The sequence below is a fragment of the Schistocerca gregaria genome, chromosome 3 (genome assembly GCF_023897955.1).
Source record: "Schistocerca gregaria isolate iqSchGreg1 chromosome 3, iqSchGreg1.2, whole genome shotgun sequence".
Lineage (NCBI taxonomy): Eukaryota > Metazoa > Arthropoda > Insecta > Orthoptera > Acrididae > Schistocerca > Schistocerca gregaria.
This window is the reverse complement of record NC_064922.1, coordinates 147,177,521-147,199,211: the sequence shown is the minus strand read 5'-3', so window position 1 is coordinate 147,199,211 and position 21,691 is coordinate 147,177,521. Positions and strand designations below refer to the sequence as shown.

Sequence of the window (21,691 nt, the reverse complement as noted above, 5' to 3'; positions counted from 1 at the left end):
AAAGACATAACAACTAACAAATCTCCATTTTCCAGCTTAAATGACAGGAGTCTGCTGATAAAATCAAATTTCTTATATGATGTGGACACTTACCTACAATGGATTTGAGTAAAGATGCCAAGTATTTGGCCGAATTATAGGTGGCTGCTCCAGTATTGCTCACTTCAGTATGTAAAGACAACCTTCTTTCTGGATCTTGGGCAGTCCATACAGCCTACGTGGAACTGAATTTCACATCTAATAGATTTTGGAGAGAACATCTTAGGATTTAAGACACATCAAAGGAAAGAGTGGATCTCTGATGACACTTGGAATTAAATTAGCTGCAGGAAAGAGTGCAGAAAGAATACATGGAGACAAACAAACAAAAGAGTACAAAAAGGGATACAGCAAGATAAAATGGAACCAATAGATGAGCAGGCACAGTTATCAGAAGAGGAAAAAAGACAGTGAAATACTAAGGAGTTGTACTGTTTTGGCAAACAACTCTCAATGGAGAACTTTAGACGTGAAGGACCAGTTCAGAGCAAGGGTGGGGTGATGATTACAGCCTAGCAGGAAACAGCTAAGAAATAAGAGCAACATTCAATCTTTTAAATCATGAAGACAACCAAGAGGAATATGTTCCAGTGTACATTGAAGCACATCAAGATATAAATCTACAGTGTTCTGTCAAAAGATTAAATTACGAGTGCCTAAAATATGCAAAGGCTCTAGGCCTAGACAACATAGGTCCAGAAATCTTATAAGCCAGTATCAAAAGTACTGTAAATGCTCCATCCCTTGCTGAAGCATATTTGGCTCTAAAAGAAACCCTCAAAGGAGTGGAAAAATGGCTTGGTAAAGCTCCCCCAAAAAAGGAAATTTGTCTGATTGTAACAACTGACACATTATTACATGCTGTCAGTGTCCAGTGAGACCATCACCAGAGTTATTTTAAATAGGATTAAAGATTCACTTGAACATTGACTGCATAAGGAACAGGCTGGTTTTCAGGCACAATGTAGTTGTGTTGATCTTATTAATATTCTTAAGATCATATCAGGGCGAAGCAAAGTATTCCAGATGACCAAATACTTCGTATTCGTTGATTTTGAAAAGATCTTCTATTCTGTGAAATATCAAGTGCTGTGGTAGGTGTTGCAGATGGATGGTGTAGTGTCATAGAAAACTCTAAACACCATTCAATATCTCTATGATGGCTACAAATGTCATGTGCTCTACAAGGGAAATCTCTCAGAGACAACAGGGTTAAGAAGTGGAGTCCAGCATAGTTACATTTGGTCACCAACATTTTTTTCTATTTGTCCTTGACACAGTAACAAGAAAAGTCACAGCAGGGAGGAGATGTGGGGGATGCAAGAACATCTAGAGGATTTGGATTTCACATAAAACATAGTTTTGTTAGTTCAAAAGCTGAAAGATATAAAAGCTAAACTATTTCACAGGAAAAAAGCAGAAATTGCTGGCCTCCAGATAAATATAGGTAAAACAAAGCAAATGGGAATAAATTCTGGGAACATGGAAGTGCCATCGTTCATAGAGGCGCAGCAAGTGGAGATTGTCAATTCATTCCTCTACATCGGTAGTGTGGTGACAGAAGGTGGTGGAGCCAGAGAAGACGTGCAGAATTGCATAAACAGGGCAAATACTGCCTTCATACAGTTTTATCCAATATTAAGTAATGAGGATCTCTGGAGAGAAACAAACCAGATACTTATCAATAACAGATATGTGAGAGAAAATGGAGATGGTTGGGGCACAATCTGAAAGCCAGATGGAGCAATTTAGAAGGAGGCATTGGAATGGAACCCCCAGGGAACAAGGAAGGGAGGCAGGTCTAGAGGTATATGAAAGAAGACAGTGGAAGGAAAAGCACAGAGAGCTGGTGACACCAGGGCAGAATTGAGGGAAATGGCCAAAGACAGAGATGGATGGCGAGTTCTCCTGGATGCCCTCTGCTCCTATAGGAACCAAAGGAATTTAGACATGTAAGTCTCCTCCCAGAGTTCCAATTGGGGGACTAATCTGGAATTTTTGCCTATGGAGAAATCGTCATGACCATTTTTCAGTTACAGGTGACATGTCCTGTGGACATGCATTAAGTTTCTTTGCCTTCTGCGTCCTCATGCTGTTGATCATTGCTGACTCTTCCACTCTTCTATCTCTTTTCCCATTGCAAGGGCAAGAGGTTGCAGTGAAGCTCTGTCCTCTCTTCTGCCCTCTTTGACAAGGAAAACGGTAGAATGATGGAGGCTCATTACATTGATTTTCATTCAATATTTAAGCAGTGGCTACGATCCAAACCATGACCCTAGCCATTTTGATTAGTAGTCAATGACACTATCCCTAGACCATGGCCGAATGGGGTAGCCGTGCGGTCTGAGGCTTCTTGACACGGTTTGTGTGGCTCCCCCTGTCAGAGGTTAGAGTCCTCCCTCGGCCATGGCTGTGTGTGTTGTCCTTAGCGTTAAGTTAGCTTAAGTTAGATTAAGTAGTGCGTAAGCCTAGGGACCAATGACCTCAGCAGTTTGGTCTCATAGAAACATGCCACAAATTTCCTAGACCATAGTGACCCCTGCCTCACGACTAAGGTACAATTTTATTTCCACTTGCATCGGCACAGTGACATGATGTCTCATGTTTTCACAACTTCATCTCAATTGTCTAGTGTTAGTTTCAGTCATCCATTATTGGTATTGCACCATGGCAGAAGAATGGTACACACCTCAGCACCATAATCAAGATATCATAGAGATTCATATACTTCTCTTCCCATTAAAATAATGTCCATGCTCAATAATCTCTGTCACCTCTCTGTACAGGCTATTGCAGTATCCACTTATGACAGCCAGGACCTGAGTCTTCTCAAATCAGAAGTGACAGTCTCCAAACTGCACAGTGTGTTCCAAAACCAGTATCTGTCTGTTTACCCTTCTACAGTACTTCTAATGGTCTTCTAGTTGTTTTGCCACCATTCTTTTTGTACTACTCACATACACATTTCCACAACTACAAGGCAGCCTCTAAATTCTTGCTCTCTACAGTGATTTCAGAGTATTCTTGGCCAGCCTGCCTGGTTGGCCATGCGGTCTAAAGCACGGCTTTCTGGGCGGGAAGGAGCGCCGGTCTCCGGCATGAATCTGCTTGGTGGATTTGTGTTGCGGTCCAATGAGCTGGCCAGTCTGTGGATGGTTTTTAGGCGGTTTTCCATCTGCCTTGGCAAATGCGGCCTGGTTCCCCTTATTCTGCCCCAGTTAAACTATGTCGGTGATTGCTGCTCTACCACGCAAACATGGGTGTTATACTTGTCTGGTGTGAGATGTTCCCTGGGTGGTCCACCGGGGACCGCACTGCACAATAACCCTGAGTTCGGTGTGGGGCGGTGGAGGGGTGAAGTGGACTGTGGTAGTCAATGTGGGGTTGTGGACCACTGGGGCTGTGGCATGGTCAGAGCCTCTCTGTCGTTTCTAGGTCCCCGGTTAACATAACATATGTCCTTGGCCAACCTTAAGTGTCCTTGTATCTTTCTGGTAGGTTTGTGAAGTACAGTGATATTCTATTTCTACAAGCTCTTCCAAACACAGTCAGTAACATCTTCAATGTATGGCTAACAAAAAAAAAACAAAACAAAACAAAAAAAAAAAAAAAAAAAAACTGGATTTTGATAACAACATCAGGTCTCTGTGCTGGAGCATAAGGAAACAAAATTTCACTCCACTCAGTAATGAGCCACAGTGTGTATTGGACCTGTACAGAAGCTACAAAACATCCTTGAAAATGACCTCCACAAATGGGGATGAAACATTTGGTTTCTCTAAGAAAAACATTTGACCATGGCATAATAACCCAAAATATTTTACTAAGTGTGACATTTCTGGGTATGAGAGTTTACTTTTTACAATCATGATTCATGATTATATTCAAACTATATTACCCATATTATTAAAATCATTGCAAATGTGACATATTTTTGAAGTCCATGACCTGAAATTAAATCCTTTAAAGTGGAATAACAAAACTATTCTATCAGTAAATAATGCATTTTATCTGTAAATAATGCAAAATCTAGAAATCTGGATCCAAACCAACTTTAAATGGAACACAAATATTGATAATGTCTCAAAGATGTTAAACATAGCACATTAATGACATTTCTTGAAAACTGCTGTCACAGAAAATCATAAAAAATTATTTAGCTGTTCTACATTTGTGTTATATTTTGGTGCAAAACAGCATGCAGTGAGAAGCTTTTCCAAATGTAAAAAAGAATCTTAAGAATAAGTGACTGAGTTGAAAACACAAAGTATCAAAAACCACTGTTGAAGAATACATAAATACTCCACTTCCATAATAGGCAGCCCAATGAAAACAAGACAGACAGAAAAAAACTTATTTATTATTTCAAAAGTGATAACCATAGCTGTTAATACATTTATTCCAGTGTGAGACATGGTAAGAGTGCACGACTGTAGGGAGAATGTGCAAGGGCTTCCCACAGAAACTTCTGCAGGGTAGTAGAAATGGCCTTGACAACACGCAGGCAAGCAATATCCTGCAACAGAACAATGCCATCCCATCAACACTCCTGATCATTGGACGTGATAGTGCACTTCAATTTGCAAAGTGTCCACTTACTGCCATGCATTAATTGTGGTGCCATGTCCCAGAAAGAGCACCAGGTTAAGGTGCAGCATCATTCTGTTAAAGGATAATGCCTGCCCACAAGCTGCCAAGATTGTTTCAACTATGCTGCAGAAATTTTGCCGGAAAGCAGATACTCCATACATTCCCGATCTCATCCTAGGTGATATCCATATTTTTTGAGTACTGAAGAAAGACATTTGTGGCCACTGATTACTTTAGAAATAATAAATAGTTTCTTGCTTTCTTTCCATATATCTCAATCTCATTTGACAGACCCTTATATGTATGCTTATTTGTGAGATAGTTACATTCACTAAGAAATATTCAGTTGAAAAACTGATCAGCCAAAACATTCTGACCAACAACATACTATCGATAGAAACTGATCCAGGTGATGACAGCATCACCATAACTGTTAACACACATCTATCCCACTGTGAGATGAGACAGTCAGTGCTTTCGTGGAAAAATTCTTGCAGTTGCCTATGGAACTGTGATTGTACCCAGGCATGCAGCTCTTTGTCCGAAGCAAATGATGATGGTCAGACATACTAATAGCACAACCTAACTGAGTTTGACCAAGGGCAGATTGTGAGGGCCTGGAGGCTTGGGATGAACATTTTGGAAACTGTATAACTTGTGAGGTGTTAAAGTAGTACAGTGGTCAGTGCCTTCAACACATGGCAAAATCAAGGTGAAAACATGTCCAGACATTGTGGGTTTGGAGGGCCACCCCTCATTACAGATGTCAGATGTCGTAGGCTTGGCAGACTGGTAAAACACAACAGGTGGTGAACTGTGGTGGAACTAACACCAGAATTTAATGCTGGGCAGAATACAAGTGTGTCTGAACACACAGTGGGCTGAACACTCCTAATGATGGTCCTCTGCAGCAAATGACCCACGCATGTGCCAATGTTAACACTACAACATCTGTAACTATGACTGAAATGGGCGTGTGACCATCAACACAGGATGTTGGCACAGTGGCAGAGTATTTTTCACCAAGATAATGTGCCATTTCACAAGGCCAGGAGAGTGATGGAGTGGTTTGAGGAACACAGTGGCAAGTCCCAGATGATGTGCTGTCCCCCCCAACTCGTCAGGTCTGAACTCGGTCAAACACATCTGGGATGTGACTGAAAGTGGCGTTATGACTCATTGCCCCCTTCCCTGGAATTTACAGGAATTACATGACATGAGTGTGCAGATGTGGTGCCAACTCTCTCCGGTGCATACCAAGGTCTCGTTGCTTTAGCACCATGATGCGTCACCGCTGTTATCCGTACCAAAGGAGGACATAGCAGCTATTAGGGAGGTGGTCATAATGTTCTGGCTGATCGGTGTATAATTAGTCTAGTCTTGTCCTCGCAATGCTTAGGGGAGTGGTAAGTAGGGAATTGTAGTATATTTCTAGATTTATCCATTAAAGTTGGTTCTCAAAACTATGTAAATAAGCCTTCTCAGGATAGTTTGTGTCTATCTTCAAGTTATCTGACTCTTCAGCATCTCCGTGACGTACTCCCAGATATCAAACAAACCTGTGCGCATTCATGCTGCCCTGTCTCTATACATTCAATACACCCTCTTAATCCTATTTGGTTAAGAGCCCACACACTTGGAATGATTCATATTAGTGCTTTATTACCAGGAGTTTGTACACTAATCACATTTCCCCAGTATTCTACCGGTGAACCGATGTCTGCCACCTGATTTACCTAGCCTAAGTAATAATACCATTTCATTTCCCTACAAATTGGCACAACCAGATATTTGTATGAGTTGACCAATTCCAATTGTGGCTCTTTGATATTGTAGTCATAGCATTTTTTATTTGTTGTGGTGGCTGGGGAGGGGGGGGGGGGGGGGGCACAATTTTGACTGCACCTTTGCAACACTTTGAAACCCTTTCAAGATCCAACTGAATATTTGTGCAGCTTTGTTCAGACAGTACTTCATTACAAATACCTGCATAACCTGTGGAAAATCAGAGGTTACCACTAATACACATGAACAGCGCGAGTCCCAACACACTTCCCCAAGGTACGCCTGAAGTTACTTCCACATCTGTTGACAACTCTTCATGTAAGATAATAAGCTGCCTCCCTAGCAAGAAATTCTCTATATAGTCACAAAAAGTTTGCCTCTTTGCCATATGATGGTACTTTCAGCAATGAACTGAAAACACTGATTTTCAATGGAATAAGTTACGTATCAAAAACACTCATACCGGTAACTTATGAAAATAGTTTTGTAAGTGTATGAAAATTCTCAAAAATAACCTATCTCATGCATAAGTATACAATGACATTGGAGAATGATTTTTTGAATGAGTAGAAGCCTGCTGTTCTCAAAAATTATAAAGAGAACAAATAAGTTTATGCCTACAATTGACAAAAACAATACGAGTTTATCATGGCAGTTGCCAGTGTAGTCAATGAAAGATTACCCAGAAGCAACACAATCAGTAAAATAGGCAAATCTAGAACATTACATTGGCACACGAATCTTGTAGACGCGGTCTCACACAAAGGAAAATTCCTATGTCAATTTTTATATATAAATAAACTTGTGTATTAGATGGGTTTTTCACTTAGCAGTTTCCATGAACACTTCTGTACTGGCAAGCCAACGAGGAACACTGCCATGTAAATTTATCTTTGTCAAAATCGCTAAAATGTGCAGCACCAACAAAGTATGTCTTCCGTCTGTTGCAGCTAACAATGTAATCATGCAACCTGCAGTCTATGTTGATAAAGTCATACTCATACTCATACATATAACCTTAACAACAAAATTGTTCTGAACATTTAAAATAACAATGTTGTAGTGACAGAAACTCAGTTTAAGCTCAAATTTACTTCTTATGAATAATAACTAAATAATTTATCTCAGATGTGAAACACAGGAACATTTTACATGTGCTACATTGTCCAAAATCAAAGTCTGTATAACCCTCTAACATGCATTTTGATCTATTTTTCTGTCCACTGTTCATCATCTGAGATATGTGGTTGGCATTTAACACCCTGAAATCTACAGATGGTAATATGTTTGGTGCTCTTGTCTGTTTTGTTGGTGGACCATCATTGCCATCATCATCAACAGCAGCAGCAAAAATGCTCATTTTCTGGTACCCCATACAAAATGTGATATTGGTCAACATCAAGGTTCAAAGCTTAATACTGTATTCTGTCTTTCCTTGTTAATTTATTATTCTGCATTGCTTGCCTATATTCTAGTTGTGCTGCTGCAACAGCAAAATCAATGAAGTGGTGGAACACACTTACTGCTTGTTGGTGCTACCTCTCATTGTGTAGTTAGATCTGCACCACCCATTTGTGTGTTATATTTTGTAATTGCATTTGGTCTAGGAATCTGTACGTAAGCCTCATCCATCTTTGACCAACACTGAATGTAGACAATATGATGCACGCCAAAAGTGGAAAATGCAATATCAATAGGATTATTCTCAAACCATTTGATAACAGCTACTTTTTTCTTTCATCAGTTCTTATAACCAGATCAAATGAACTTCAGCCCTCCCTTTTCAAATCTAAATCCCTCCTGAAATACATAGATTTTAGGAGGACTAGCCATTGCTAACTTTGGCCCACAAGTTAGGAGACTGTCTAGTAAGGGTACAGATGTGAAGTACCTGATTTATATAAGTGAATATATATAACTCTGTCAATGTATAATGTGTTTGCATTTCCCAAAATTCTCATTATACGGAATCCCAGTAATACAGTTAACATAAAGAAACCCAAAATTTTTTTTTATAATTCTGCTCCACTACAGTCCACTGATTTTCCTGTTAGTGTAACAAGATCTACAATAATAAGGCAAGTGATATTATCAAAGACGGTTTGGTCAAAATGTTATAAAAAATGTTAAAATTTTGACCTCATAGTTGAAGTAATATCAAATGTTGCTGTTTCTGGTACGTCAGCATTAGACCTGGAAATAAAAGTAAAATACACTACTGGCCATTAAAATTGTTACACCACGAAGAAGACATGCTACAGACATGAAATTTAACCGGCAGAAAGAAGATGCTATGATATGCAAATGATTAGCTTTTCAGAGCCTTTACACAAGGTTGGCACTAGTGATATGAGGAAAGTTTCCAACCAATTTCTCATACACAAACAGCAGGTGACCAGAGTTGCCTTGTGAAACGTTGTTGTGATGCCTCGTGTAAGGAGTAGAAATATGTACCATCACATTTCCGACTTTGATAAAGGTCGGATTGTAGCCTATCACGATTGCGGTTCATCATATCGCGACATTGCTGCTCGTGTTGGTTGAGATCCAATGACTGTTACCAGGATATGGAATCGGTGGGTTCAGGAGGGTAATATGGAACGCCGTGCTGGATCCCAATGGCCTCGTATCACTAGCAGTTGAGATGACAGGCATCTTATCCGCATGACTGTAACAGATCATGCAGCCACATCTCGATCCCTGAGTCAAGAGATGGGGACATCTGCAAGACAACAACCATCTGCAGGATCAGTTCGATGATGTTTGCAGCAGCATGGACTATCAGCTTGGAGACCATGGCTGTGGATACCCTTGATGCTGCATCACAGACAGGAGCGCCTGCGATGGTGTACTCAACAACGAACCTGGGTGCACGAATGGCAAAACGTCCTTTTTTCGGATGAGTCCAGGTTCTGTTTACAGCATCATGATGGTCACATATGTATTTGGTGGCATTGCAGTGAACGCACATTGGAAGTGCGTATTCGTCATCGCCATACTGGCATATCATCCGATGTGATGGTATGGGGTGCCATTGGTTTCACGTCTCGGTCGCCTCTTGCTCTCAGTGATGGCTCTTTGAACAGTGGATGTTACATTTCAGATGTGTTACAAACGTGGCTCCACCCTTCATTTGATCCCTGCAAAACCCTACATTTCAGCAGGATAATGCAAGACTGCATGTTGCAGGTCCTGTAGGGCCTCTCTAGATACAGAAAATGTTCTACTGCTGCCCTGGCCAGCACATTCTCCAGATCTCTCACCAATTGAAAACGTCTGGTCAATGGTGGCCGAGCAATTGGCTCATCACAATACACCAGTCACTACTCTTGATGAACTATGGTATCGTGTTGAAGCTGCATGGGCAGCTGTACCTGTACACGCCGTCCAAGCTCTGTTTGACTCAATGCCCAGGCGCGTCAAGGCCGTTATTACAGCCAGAGGTGGTTGTTATGGGTATTGATTTCTCAGGATCTATGCACCCAAACTGCGTGAAATTGTTATCACATGTCAGTTCTAGCATAATATATTTGTCCAATGAATACCCGTTTATCATCTGCATTTCTTCTTGGTGTAGCAATTTTAATGGCTAGTAGTATATATACAATAATTTTTTGCTAACTATCCTGTAAATATGCTGTATAAGTGGGTCTGTAGCAACTGCTTACTCTGTCTTGTGTCTTTATTTTCCACATTTGTGCTGGACTTCACTCGTACTCTGAACTGGATGATGACTCCTCACCTGCTGGTGCTTGTGGCCTGACAGCTACATCAGTTTCATCTTTTTCTTCAGGTACCTCAAATTTTGGGTCCTTCACTGCCAATAATTCCACTACTTCTTTATCAGCTAAACCTACAGCAAAAAGGGAGATAATGTGTTAATTTTTTTCTACTGAGCGTAGTTTACACTATAACACTAGGCTGTACACAACTCTGCTACCAGCCACTGCACATGTGTGGCACAATTTTGGTGAAACTAAACTGTTTCAGCTTGTTCCAATTTTGACAACATTATCTGCAAGAGGTTTCAAGTTAGGGGTGTCAATATAGTGTCAACAAAGTGAAATATGAAGTGGAGTATAGAGGGAATTGTTTGCTTTTTGGACATCTATGCTATACACAGATGTTTGTGAGATTCCAATTATATTGATTAAAGACTCAAGCAGCGATGTATTTCTGCACTTGGGGCTGTACTACACCATCTAAAACATTGATGGACTGAAAATATCTGAGATGAAGAGCAAAATAAACTAAATTAGGAGTACATATACAAACGAACTGAGATATGTAGGCAACTGTGGAACCATCACGCCTGCAAGATGAAAATTCAATTGTTCGAGTTCGCTAATTCTTTTCTCAGGAAAACTGTATACAGCAGATAAAGCTACATAATTCTGGCGAGCTGAATTCTGTATTCAATATTCATTTACTTAAAACGTTACAACAGTGTTTCACATTAACAATCTATAGTACATATTTTTAAACTATGTAATGTTGCCAAGATACAGATCCATTTGCAAGGACAAAGTTCTCAATCTATCCTCTTCTTATTGTGATTTCCTTTGTATTATTGTTGTTTCCAGATCACAGCTTTGTATCTATCAGCCTGTCACCACCTCTCCCCAGCATGCTTCTCCAAGTTCATAGCTGGTAAACTGTTGTAATTACATTAATTTAATTCGGTAACCATCATTCAAATTCAGTGCCACTTGCAGCATTTAGAAGCCAAGAGTTTCTAGTGTATGCTTCTCTTTTCTGTAAGTGCTTCTATGTGCAGTTTGAGTAGGGTACGAAAAAGCATTTCTGTGAACACAATGTAGTGTGGCGGTAGTGCCTTTCTGTGTTTTGTAACAGCGACAATATGAGTGTTTTAATTCAACCACCCACCCATGTCCATGCATCAGAACTCACTGCACACATAAAAATTACAACAGGTTATGGGCCTAGTGCACAGGTGTGGTGAGCGTGAAAAAAGAACATGAGGTACAAGAGCTGATCAAGATGATCTATCTGATGTTCTACCTTAGCTGAGGATAAAGGGAACAATTCAGAATAACAGAACCATCTGTAAAGATTGATCACCTGTGCAGCAGTAACTATTTCCACTGGTCAATTCATGTTCATCCATTGATACAACATTGTGAGGCATCACTCTATGGCATAGAACCCAGATTTGGAACATGTTACAATCAGCTGGACAGGGAGAAAAGAAGAAAAATGAGAGAGTCTTGTCTATCATTCTAAACCTGGTTGAAGACCACTACCTAGAGATGACTGGCACTCTAAACATTGTGAAGGAAGCTTAGGAGAAACTGGAAAAAATACACTGCAACAGCAGCCTGCTAACATTATATCCAAGGTGAGGGACTTAGTAAATATGAGGAAAGAAGGCAATATGACTAGGGACGACTATGTAGTGAAGATATTGGCTGCCAACAGATTAGTGAAGCAAGGAGGCCTTACCTTTGATGACAAAACAGTTGCAAGCTTCTTGCTTCTAGGACTGCCTCTGGAGAAATATGAAGTACTCACTAGAAGTTTAGAAAGAGACGAAAACAGACTGACCACAGACCTTGTAATCAACAGGCTAGAATTAGACATGCCTGGAACCAGATTCAAAGCCCACTAAGAGCCAAAAAGAAGCCAAAGCATATGCAGCACAAGGTGGAGGTCATAAACAACACAAGTTTTTCTAGATCCACTACAAACACCATAAACAAAACCAAGAAGGTAAGAGTAACATTGCCAGCAGAAACACCCTATGTATGTGATCAAAAGTATCTGGACATCCCCCTAAATATACGTTTTTCATTTTAGGTGCATTGTGCTGCCACCTACTGTCAGGTACACCATATCAGTGACCTCAGTAGTCATTAGACATGGAGAGCAGAATGGGGCACTCCGCGAAACTCACCAACTTTCAAACGTGGTCACATGAGTGGGTGTCACATGTGTTATAAATCTGTATGCGAGATTTCAACACTCCTAAATATTCCTAGGTCCACTGTTGACGAAGTGATAGTGAAGTGTAAACATGAAGGGACAAATGGCTCTGAGCACTATGGGACTTAACATCTATGGTCATTAGTCCCCTATAACTTAGAACTACTTAAACCTAACTAACCAACACCCAGTCATCACGAGGCAGAGAAAATCCCTGACCCCGCCGGGAATCGAACCCGAGAACCCGGGCACGTGAAGCGAGAACACTACCGCACGACCACGAGCTGTGGACCATGAACAGACACGTACAACACAAAAGCATACAGCATGACCTTGTCTGTTCACTGACAGAGACTGTCGACAGTTGAAGAGGGTCATAATGCATAATAGACAGACATCTATCCAGACCATAACACAGGAATTCCAAACTGCATCAGGATCCACTGCAAGTACTATGACAGTTAAGTGGAAGGTGAGAAAACTTGGGTTTCATGGTCGAGTGGCTACTCGTAAGCCACACATCACATCGGTAAATGACAAATGACACCTCACTTGGTGTAAGGACCATATACATTGGACAATTGTGAACAGTGGAAAAATGTTGTGTGGAGTGACGAATCATGGTATACAATGTGGCGATCCAATGGCTGGGTGTGGCTTTGGCAAATGCCGGGTGAACATCATCTGCCAGCATGTGTAGTGCCAACAGTAAAATTCGGAGGCTGTGGTGATGTTATGGTGTGGTTGTGTTTTTTATGGAGTGCATGGTATTATCACAGCATAGGCCTACATTGATGTTTTAAGCACCTTCTTGCTTCCCACTGTTGAAGAGCTATTCGGGGATAGCGACTGAATGTTTCAATACGATCGAGCACCTGTTCATAATGCATGGCCTGTGGCAGAGTGATTACACAACAGTAACATTCCTGTAATGGACTGGCCTGCACAGAGTGCTGACCTGAATGATATAGAACACTTTTGGGATGTTTTGGAAAGCTGACTTCATGCCAGGCCTCACCGACTGACATCTATATCTCTCCTTGGTGCAGTGCTCTGTGAAAAATGGGCTGCCATTCCCCAAGAAACCTTCTAGCATGTGACTGAATGTATGCCTGCGAGAGTGGAAGGTGTCATCAAGGCTAAGGTTGGGACAACATCATATTGAATTCCAGCATTACTGATGGAGGGCGCCACGAACTTGTAAGCCATTTTCAGCCAGGGGCCCAGATTCTTCTGATCACATAGTGTACCTCCTGTGGTGAAGCAGATCATATTGCCAAGGAATGCCCACATTTCCATGGAAAACAAGAAGGGGTGCATCAAGCAAGCATAATGTTACCAAGAAATCAGCATAGAGGGCAAATGAGTGCAAGTTCAGCAGTGGTAAGAATTATCCTAACAGTGAAGACTCAAGTGCAAGTGCAAAGAAAGCTGATGCAATAGTGGCACTGACAATGACCAAAAGTGGATGAGGTGTTGATGAAAAGTTGTGGGTTCTGGATTCAGATGCATCACATCATATGACTAGTCACCGAGAGATGCTACAGGACTTAGAGATGGATAACTTTGGAGAAGTGGAATTGTATGATGGAAAAGTTACTAAAATGACTGGTAAGGGAAGTGTTGTCATGAAAGCAAAAAAGTCATGTGGAGGTAAATCAATCCAATTGACAGAAGTTCTGGTGAAAGAACTGGGTGGAAACTTGTCTGTTAAACAAATGGACAAGAAAGAAATGTGTATTAGACTAAAAAATGGTGCTGTTGGTGTGTCTATTGGTGAGAAGGAACAGCTGAAAGGAAGACCGTCAGGCAGTGATGTCTATTTAGTGCACTGTGAACATTACAAATTGAATAACAATACATTGATTCGCCACAACAACAAAACATGTCAACCAGTGGAAAATTAAGCAACAGCCAGACGGGTAGAAATTTTGTGGCACCACAGACTTGAACACTGAGAAGATTAGCCCAAAGTCTGTGGAGTCACTAAGTAAAAAGAAAAATGTGAAGTTAGTGTGCAAGAAAAAATGAAAAGACAATCTTTCAAATCAAGCCAAACTACTACTGAAAATGTTGTAAAACTAGTACATGGTGATGTGAGCTATATTAGACAGACCTCCTTAGGTCGAGTGCATTACTATGCTACTTACCTGGATGATCAATTAAGATATTTGTTAGTATAAGTGCTAAAGCAGAAAAGTGATGTGTTTCTCTCTTTTGTGGAGTTTAAGGGAGATGCAGAGTGTGAGATTGTGAGACAACCACAAAGTTTATAATTGGACAATGGAACTGAGTACATCAACAGCAAATTTGAACAAATGTTCAAGAAAGAGGGCATATTTCACTGGAGAAGCACACTTTACTCTTTCCCATCCAATGGAAAAGCTGGTTGCCTGAATCAAACACTTTTGTCCATTGTGAGGCATCTATTATTCCAAAGTGGTTTGCTCAACACTTTTTGGGGGGAAGCTAAGATGTTGGCCTGCTACATCTGTAATAGATGCCCAGTAAGATCCCTTGGTGGAAAAATCATGTATGAAGTATGGAAACAGGAAGAAGTTATTGAAGTAAACTTGAAAACACTCCAAGTGTTTGGCTGCAGAGCCCGGACTAGCATATTGAGATCTGACAAACTTGGGGAACAGCGGTAGAATCTGTTTATCTCGGAGTAGAAGCAGGATCAAAAGGATATCAGATGTGGAGCCTTGTACAAAGAAAAATCCTTTTGAGAAGAGATGTAATCTTTGATGAGAGAGCATTCACTCTGAAAGCTACAGTAAACAAAGAACTGTGTCTTCCAGGAGAAGTATTCACAAAGCAGACAGCAACAGCTGATCCACACGGTAATGAGGTAACAGTTGACTATGCAAGATGGTGCAGTTGACCTTTCCTGATCTATCAACAGATGGTGACAACATACCACTGAGAAGTGCAGAACTGGTAGCAGATGATGCAGTTGAGCCAACAGCTGTTCGATGAAATGGGAGCCAAACCGGGATTGGAGAAGAATATGGATACAATACTGAAAGTGGTGTAGCTACAAGCAGTGGGGATAGTGATGTGATTGAGAAGTGTGATATCATATTGGAAACAGAAATTTCTAGTGCAAATAGTGAAGTAGAGTTAGGGTGGTCTTTATGTCTGGTGAAACCGAAAAAGTGTGGTTCATTTTTTTTTTTGCTCCCATGTGCCAAGTGAATCTAGCTGATCGAACATTAGTAGATGAGGTTTCAGCCTCAGTTCACAGGGGCAAGTGTACAGCCATGGAGTCAGGGATAAGCAGCCTAAAATGCTACAATACATGGCAACTTGTCAAAATATCAAAAGCTGATCATTTTATAAAAAAGTAAGTGGGTGTTTACTACAAAGAGAAACAGAGAAAGTGGGAAACTTCCTGACAGATTAAAACTGTGTGCCAGACTGCGACTCGAACTCGGGTCCTTTGCCTTTCGTGAGCAAGTGCGCTACCACACTCCGCTGCAGAGTGAAAATCTCATTCTGGAAACATCCTCCAGGCTGTGGCAAAGCCATGTCTCCATAATATCATTTCTTTTAGGAGACAAGGTACTGGCGGATTTAAGGCTGTGAGAGTCAGGGGGGGGGGGAGTCGTGTTTGGGTAGCTCAGTTGGTAGAGCACTTGCCCGCAAAAGGCAAAGATCCTGAGTTTGAGTCTCGGTCCGGCACAGAAACTGCGTATCTCAATAGCCCCATAAGCCCCACAGTTTTCATGGAGCAAGCAAAGTTGTTTAGTGTGGGCAATAAAGTGTGTTTATTCAATAAGAGTTTGTATGGGCTTCACCAAGCTGGTAGGGACTGGAATGATGTTTTCTGTCGCGTGATGAAAAATTTAGGTTTGCAACAATGTGAAAAGCATCCTTGTGTAACATATTCTACTCTAATCATTTGCTCATTGAGGTTCATGTTCCTGATGTTGTTGTAATAGGGGAGGAATAGAGGACTGAAAAATTCAAGGATGTTGTGAAATCTCACACTAGCGTTAAATAAATGGATGGCATGTTGTTTACTTTGGGACTTAAGACTGAGCAGTCTCAAGGTCAGTAAAATTAAACCAAACAACTTGCATTCAGAGGACAATGAGACAGTTTATGTGCGTGACTGTAAGGGCATAGTTACGTTATGGAATGGCAACCATTTTAGCAAAGGCGAAAATGAGAAGCTATCTATGAAAACCTGTATCGACAGGCGGTGAGTTGTTTGTTTATATAGCCACATGTACTCAACATTATATTGCCTTTATTTCAGAAAGGTTGAGTCAGACCAACTCTAAACCTAGTGTTTTCACGGGGTCAGAGAAAAAAGGGCTTTTCGTCACCTGCAGCAAACTAAAGATTTGAGTCAGCTGAACAGATCCTAGCGCATTCAGTGATGCTGTCTGGTCAAATGACCCAGCTGATAGTAAATCTGTAACAGGGTATACAGTGTTGTTAGCTGGAGAAGCTATCAGCTAGGAGAGTAAATGGCAATCCATTGCAGCCACCTCCACAGTAGAAGCTGAATATGTTGCTATGTTCGATACATGTAAGGAGATGGAATGGTTTGTAGATTTTTAATATGAGATTAAGTATCCTCAATTTGTTGGACTACCACTGCAGGTCAAAGCTGACAACACATATGCCATTGAGATCACCAGGAAAATGGGTGTACCAGAAAGAACCAAACATCTCAGAGTGCACTATCATTAAGTCAGAGAGATTGCCTTGGGTGGTTTACTTCAGTTTGACTATGAGTCAACTGATGACAATACTGCAGACATCTTAACTAAAGATCATAGCGATATCAGAACTGAGAGATTATGAGACATTTTAAAATTAGAATAAGTATTATTTCATATTGGACTACCTGCCTGTTAATTTTTGACTCTTTTTGTGTTCTTATGTTTAATAATGTATTTTTGCAATGTGAAACTGATAAGTTATTCTCTTATGATGTCCAACAAGGAGAAGTGTTTATGTGTACTTGTTGCGGTGACCATCATTCGAATTCAATGCCGATCCCTGGGCACTTAGAAGTCAAGGGTTTCTAGTGTATGCTTCTCTTCTCCGTATGAGCTTCTTTGGAGTATTTTGTGCAGGGCGCAAAAAAAACATCTCTGTTAAAAGAATGTAGTGTGACATAGTGCCATTCTGTGTATTGTATGTGTGGGTTTTCTGTAATACATTTATCAACAATGATGTCGAGTGTGTTTTAATTCAACCGCCCATCCACGTCCATGTGTCAATATTCGCTGCACACATAAAAATTAGAACATAATCTGTACTGAACTATCCACATTCCCCTGTCTATCAATTCTGGATATACATATTGTTGGGAATCTGCCTTTCTCTAGCAGTTATATATTGCACTTGAAGATTTCATAATTTTGCCTGCTATTTGTGCATGAAGCAACATTGGCTTCTCAAACAGATGGAAATTTGTAAACCAGTTTCCTTTAAACTCAGTGGTACATGCTTTGAAAAAGGCTTCATTAACTATAGAGTTAATGGAAATGTGTCATCAGCAACTAAACTGCTCTCCTGGCAGGCCGAGAGTTCTGGACTCCAGTTCCAGTTCTAGTGTACAGCTTGCAAAAATGCTATCATTAGATGCCCTTCCTGCTTCACCTATATCAACATAAGTGAAATGGTAATTACTGTCTGCAATGTGAAGAAAACTGTAATTACAGAACTCACAAATTCCATCAAACATCAAAGTTCATCATTATATCCCCCCAGTCATCTTCAATCTGAGGAACCTGTAAAAAAGTAATCAGTATTAGTAATCAAAAAATTGTAGTTCATTAGGATGATACCAAATTATGATCAGCTGTGGTACAATTCAAGCTTAAACAGTCTGTCATGAAAATCAGCTGGCATCGGACACCACAATAATAAGTTAACCCCCTCTCTGGCACACACCAAGCATAAACAGACTCAGTGATAGTGCTCATTGTTCCAGCAGCAACTTGCAGTCAGCCTCAGAACTAAGTATCCAGAAAAGGTGTGTAGACACACTTTTCAGCATCTCGAACATTTTCATAAATTGGCTATATTTAGTCCATATTTTAATCAGTCTCAGACTATGTCTAGCGACATATTAAAAAAATGGCAGAGGACTTTATCCAATTCACTACAACAACATTTCAATAATTTACTGGAAATGTTATCAATTCCAGCAGAATTTTAGTTTTTAGACATAATTACTTTTTCTATTTGTTTCACTGTCATTTTCCAAGCATACGTATCATCTACTTTATTAGTTACATCACTATATAATAATCGTGAGACATAATCAGTTCTGGGGAGATACTGCAAATTGTGAGCTCTCCACAAACAAGGTCGGTCCTTTCTGCCTGCCAGTCACTGGAATCACCCAAGAATGACCTCAGAGTCTAGATAACAGGCATTGTTTGTTCTATCATGAGCCATAGTCTGCAATTGTTTGTCTCTTGTTTCCTCAATAGCTGCTGGAGTAGACTCAGCAACATGTTGAATGAGTCCCCTATACATACACACTAAGTGCAACCAATTTTCCTTCACATTTAGTGTCATTTCCCTATGGAGCACCATCATTTGCGATAGGTTGAGACCTTCAACCATCACAGGCCCCTGCCCTCTCCCATTTGCCCCCTCTTGACATAGGATACAGTATATTTCACAACAACTGAAGTGAGTCTCAGTAGCTCATTTTCTGTTTCAGTGGAACACAGCATCTAGAACATGTTGGTTAGGGGGGGCAATATAGTGCCTGAGTCCTGCCTTGTCCCTGTCTCCCCTGTACAGAGCGCCACTAGCAAGGCCCTCACACTCATGTGACCAAATGGTGATAGAGCCCCTACTTCCTGTAGAAGAGACGGATTCGAAGTAGAGTATACTTAAGGTAACTTTGGTATCCCCAGTGCACTATTTTCAGAATTTCTCCATGCACACTCATTTGGAACAGGTTCTAATAGCTTGACAGTAGTCAGGTCAACTGCCAGATGCTCATCCTGTCACCGTCAATGCACAGTATTACTGCTCATCTTTGGAGCATCACCTGTGACCAGATTTGCGAAAGAAGTGGTGACACTTTCCGTTCAGCCCACCCATCATATTGCAAGACAATGTGCGGGCACATACAGTGCAAGCTGTGGCTGCTCTGTTCGGTTGATGGGACTGGGGAGTACTGTATCATTCACCATACTCCCCGGACTTAAGTCCTTGTACCTTTGATTTTATTCCCAAGATGAAGGAATCACTTCGTGGCATTCGTTTCAGAACTGTTCCAGGGATTTGACAGCAGAAGACTACTCCATTCGCATATCAACAGAACAGGCTCTGCTAACAGTATACTATGCCTCCCACATCACTGGCAATGGGTTCTACACAACGCTGGTGACTACTTTGAAGGACAGTAACAGGTGCAAACATATAACTCTTTTGTATCGGTTGTGAATAAACAGTTGCCAGTATTTAAGTTCCAACTCTCATATACACAATCATATAATAATAAGATTTCAGTGTGGTGCAATGGCTGCCAACTTGCTTAAATTAAAACTATACCTGGGTGTTGTATGAAAAAGAAATGGAATGATCACATAGGCTAAATCATTGGTACACAGGCGGCAGACTTGGGTTTATTGGCAGAATACTGTAAAAAAGCAGTCAGCCTACTAACAGAACACTTGTATGTGCTATTTTAGAATATTGTTAAAGTGTGTGGGACCCACACCTGTACCACCCTCAGCTTGCAGGTAACTCCACACCTACTCATTGGCAATACCATGAAAATTCAACACCAGAAGGACCACACTCTTCAGCAGTCAGTACATTACTATCGGCCATTTAATGAGTATTGGAATATGTCGGACACATGTTACGGAAAATAACCAGTGGGATGATGATAGTATACTATATGATAATAGTTATTTATCCGGTTGTTGTGCACTCTTATAAAGAGTCTTAACTTTGCATGAAATACATTGTTAATTAAGTATCTACTAAGTGGTGACCCTAACAAAAGTATCATGGAACAGTTACAAAGCAAGAAGAACAAACCGAACAGCTACAGCAACAATTATGTAACCAGGAGAGAGTCCCTTTAGTGAACCATAGTGCCAGTAGTGCTAGTGTTTGTTTTCAATACAATTCAGAGACAGGTAGTGCTATTTTCATTGTTTTCTACAAGAAGTGGCTAGCAATCATAGTTTAGTCAATAATCAGCCGCCTTTAGTAAATTAGCAGTCTAGTTAAAAGTTGATTACCTCTCGTCAGTAAATTAGTTCCTCAGGATGGATAGGATGTGTGACTGCTGTGTACGGACGCAGGAGGAGCTGGCCACTGTTTGCGAACAGCTGAGAGTGTTGATGGCCACAGTCAGCCGTCTTCGGGCTGCTGCCTCGGAGTGTAGCGGCAGTGGGGAGTCTGGTGCGTCACTTGGTACACACCAGGTGTTACATGCTTCACCCACTGTCCCTGCTGTCCAGACATCTTCGCGGGTACCGGGCGCGGTTGGCCACCCTCTCCCCAAGGGGAATGGCGGGTTCAGCGGCGTTCACGGCGCACGAGGCGGAGGGTAAATATTGAGGCTGGCTGTGTGGCATCGGCCGCTCTGCATGTGAGTGGATATGTGGCTGCTCCTTCAGCAAGGTCGGAGCAGGCACACGGGGGGAGGGGTTTATTAGTTATTGGGAGCTCCAACGTTAGGCGGGTGATGGAGCCCCTTAGGGAAAAAGCGGAAAGGTCGGGGAAGAAGACCAGTGTTCACTCTGTCTGCTTGCCGAGGGGTCTCATCCGAGATGTCGACGAGGCCCTACCGGCAGCGATAGAAGGCACTGGGTGCACCCGACTGCAAATTGTTGCTCATGTCGGCACCATTGACTACTGCCGTCTGGGTTCAGAGGTCATCCTCAGTTCGTACAGGCGGTTGGTGTAATTGGTGAAGGCGGAAAGCCTCGCTCGCGGGGTGGAATCAGAGCTAACTATTTGTAGTATCGTTCCCAGAACCGATCGCGGTCCTCTGGTATGGAGCCGAATAGAAGGCTTAAACCAGAGGCTTAGACGATTCTTCGGAGATCTGGGGTGCAAATTTCTCGACATCCGCTATCGGGTGGAGAAATGTAAGGTCCCCCTGAATAGGTCAGGCGTGCACTACACGCCGGAAGCGGCTACAAGGATAGCGGAGTACGTGTGGAGTGCACATGGGGGTTTTGTAGGTTAGAGAATTCCCTCCCTAGGCCCGACAAGACGCCTCCTGAGACGCGGCAAGGTAGGAGTAGGCAAAATGCAACAGGGAATAACAATATTAATGTGCTAACAGTAAACTGCAGGAGCGTCTATAGAAAGGTCCCAGAACTGC

General features: G+C 41.4%; 1 protein-coding gene across 2 annotated transcripts in view; it reads right to left on the bottom strand.

Moving 5' to 3' along the window:
• Positions 1–21,691, bottom strand: part of LOC126355433 (uncharacterized) — a 59,913-nt gene that overhangs the window by 13,606 nt on the left and 24,616 nt on the right. The window contains exon 2 of one of the 2 annotated variants that reach the window (XR_007565501.1): positions 10,083–10,267. Coding sequence is in view for 1 of the 2 variants with exons in the window: in XM_050005741.1 (XP_049861698.1) it covers positions 10,157–10,267 (111 nt within the window). In the remaining variant the exon portion in view is untranslated. The remainder of the gene's footprint in view (positions 1–10,082; positions 10,268–21,691) is intronic. The other variant, XM_050005741.1, reaches the window with a different exon arrangement.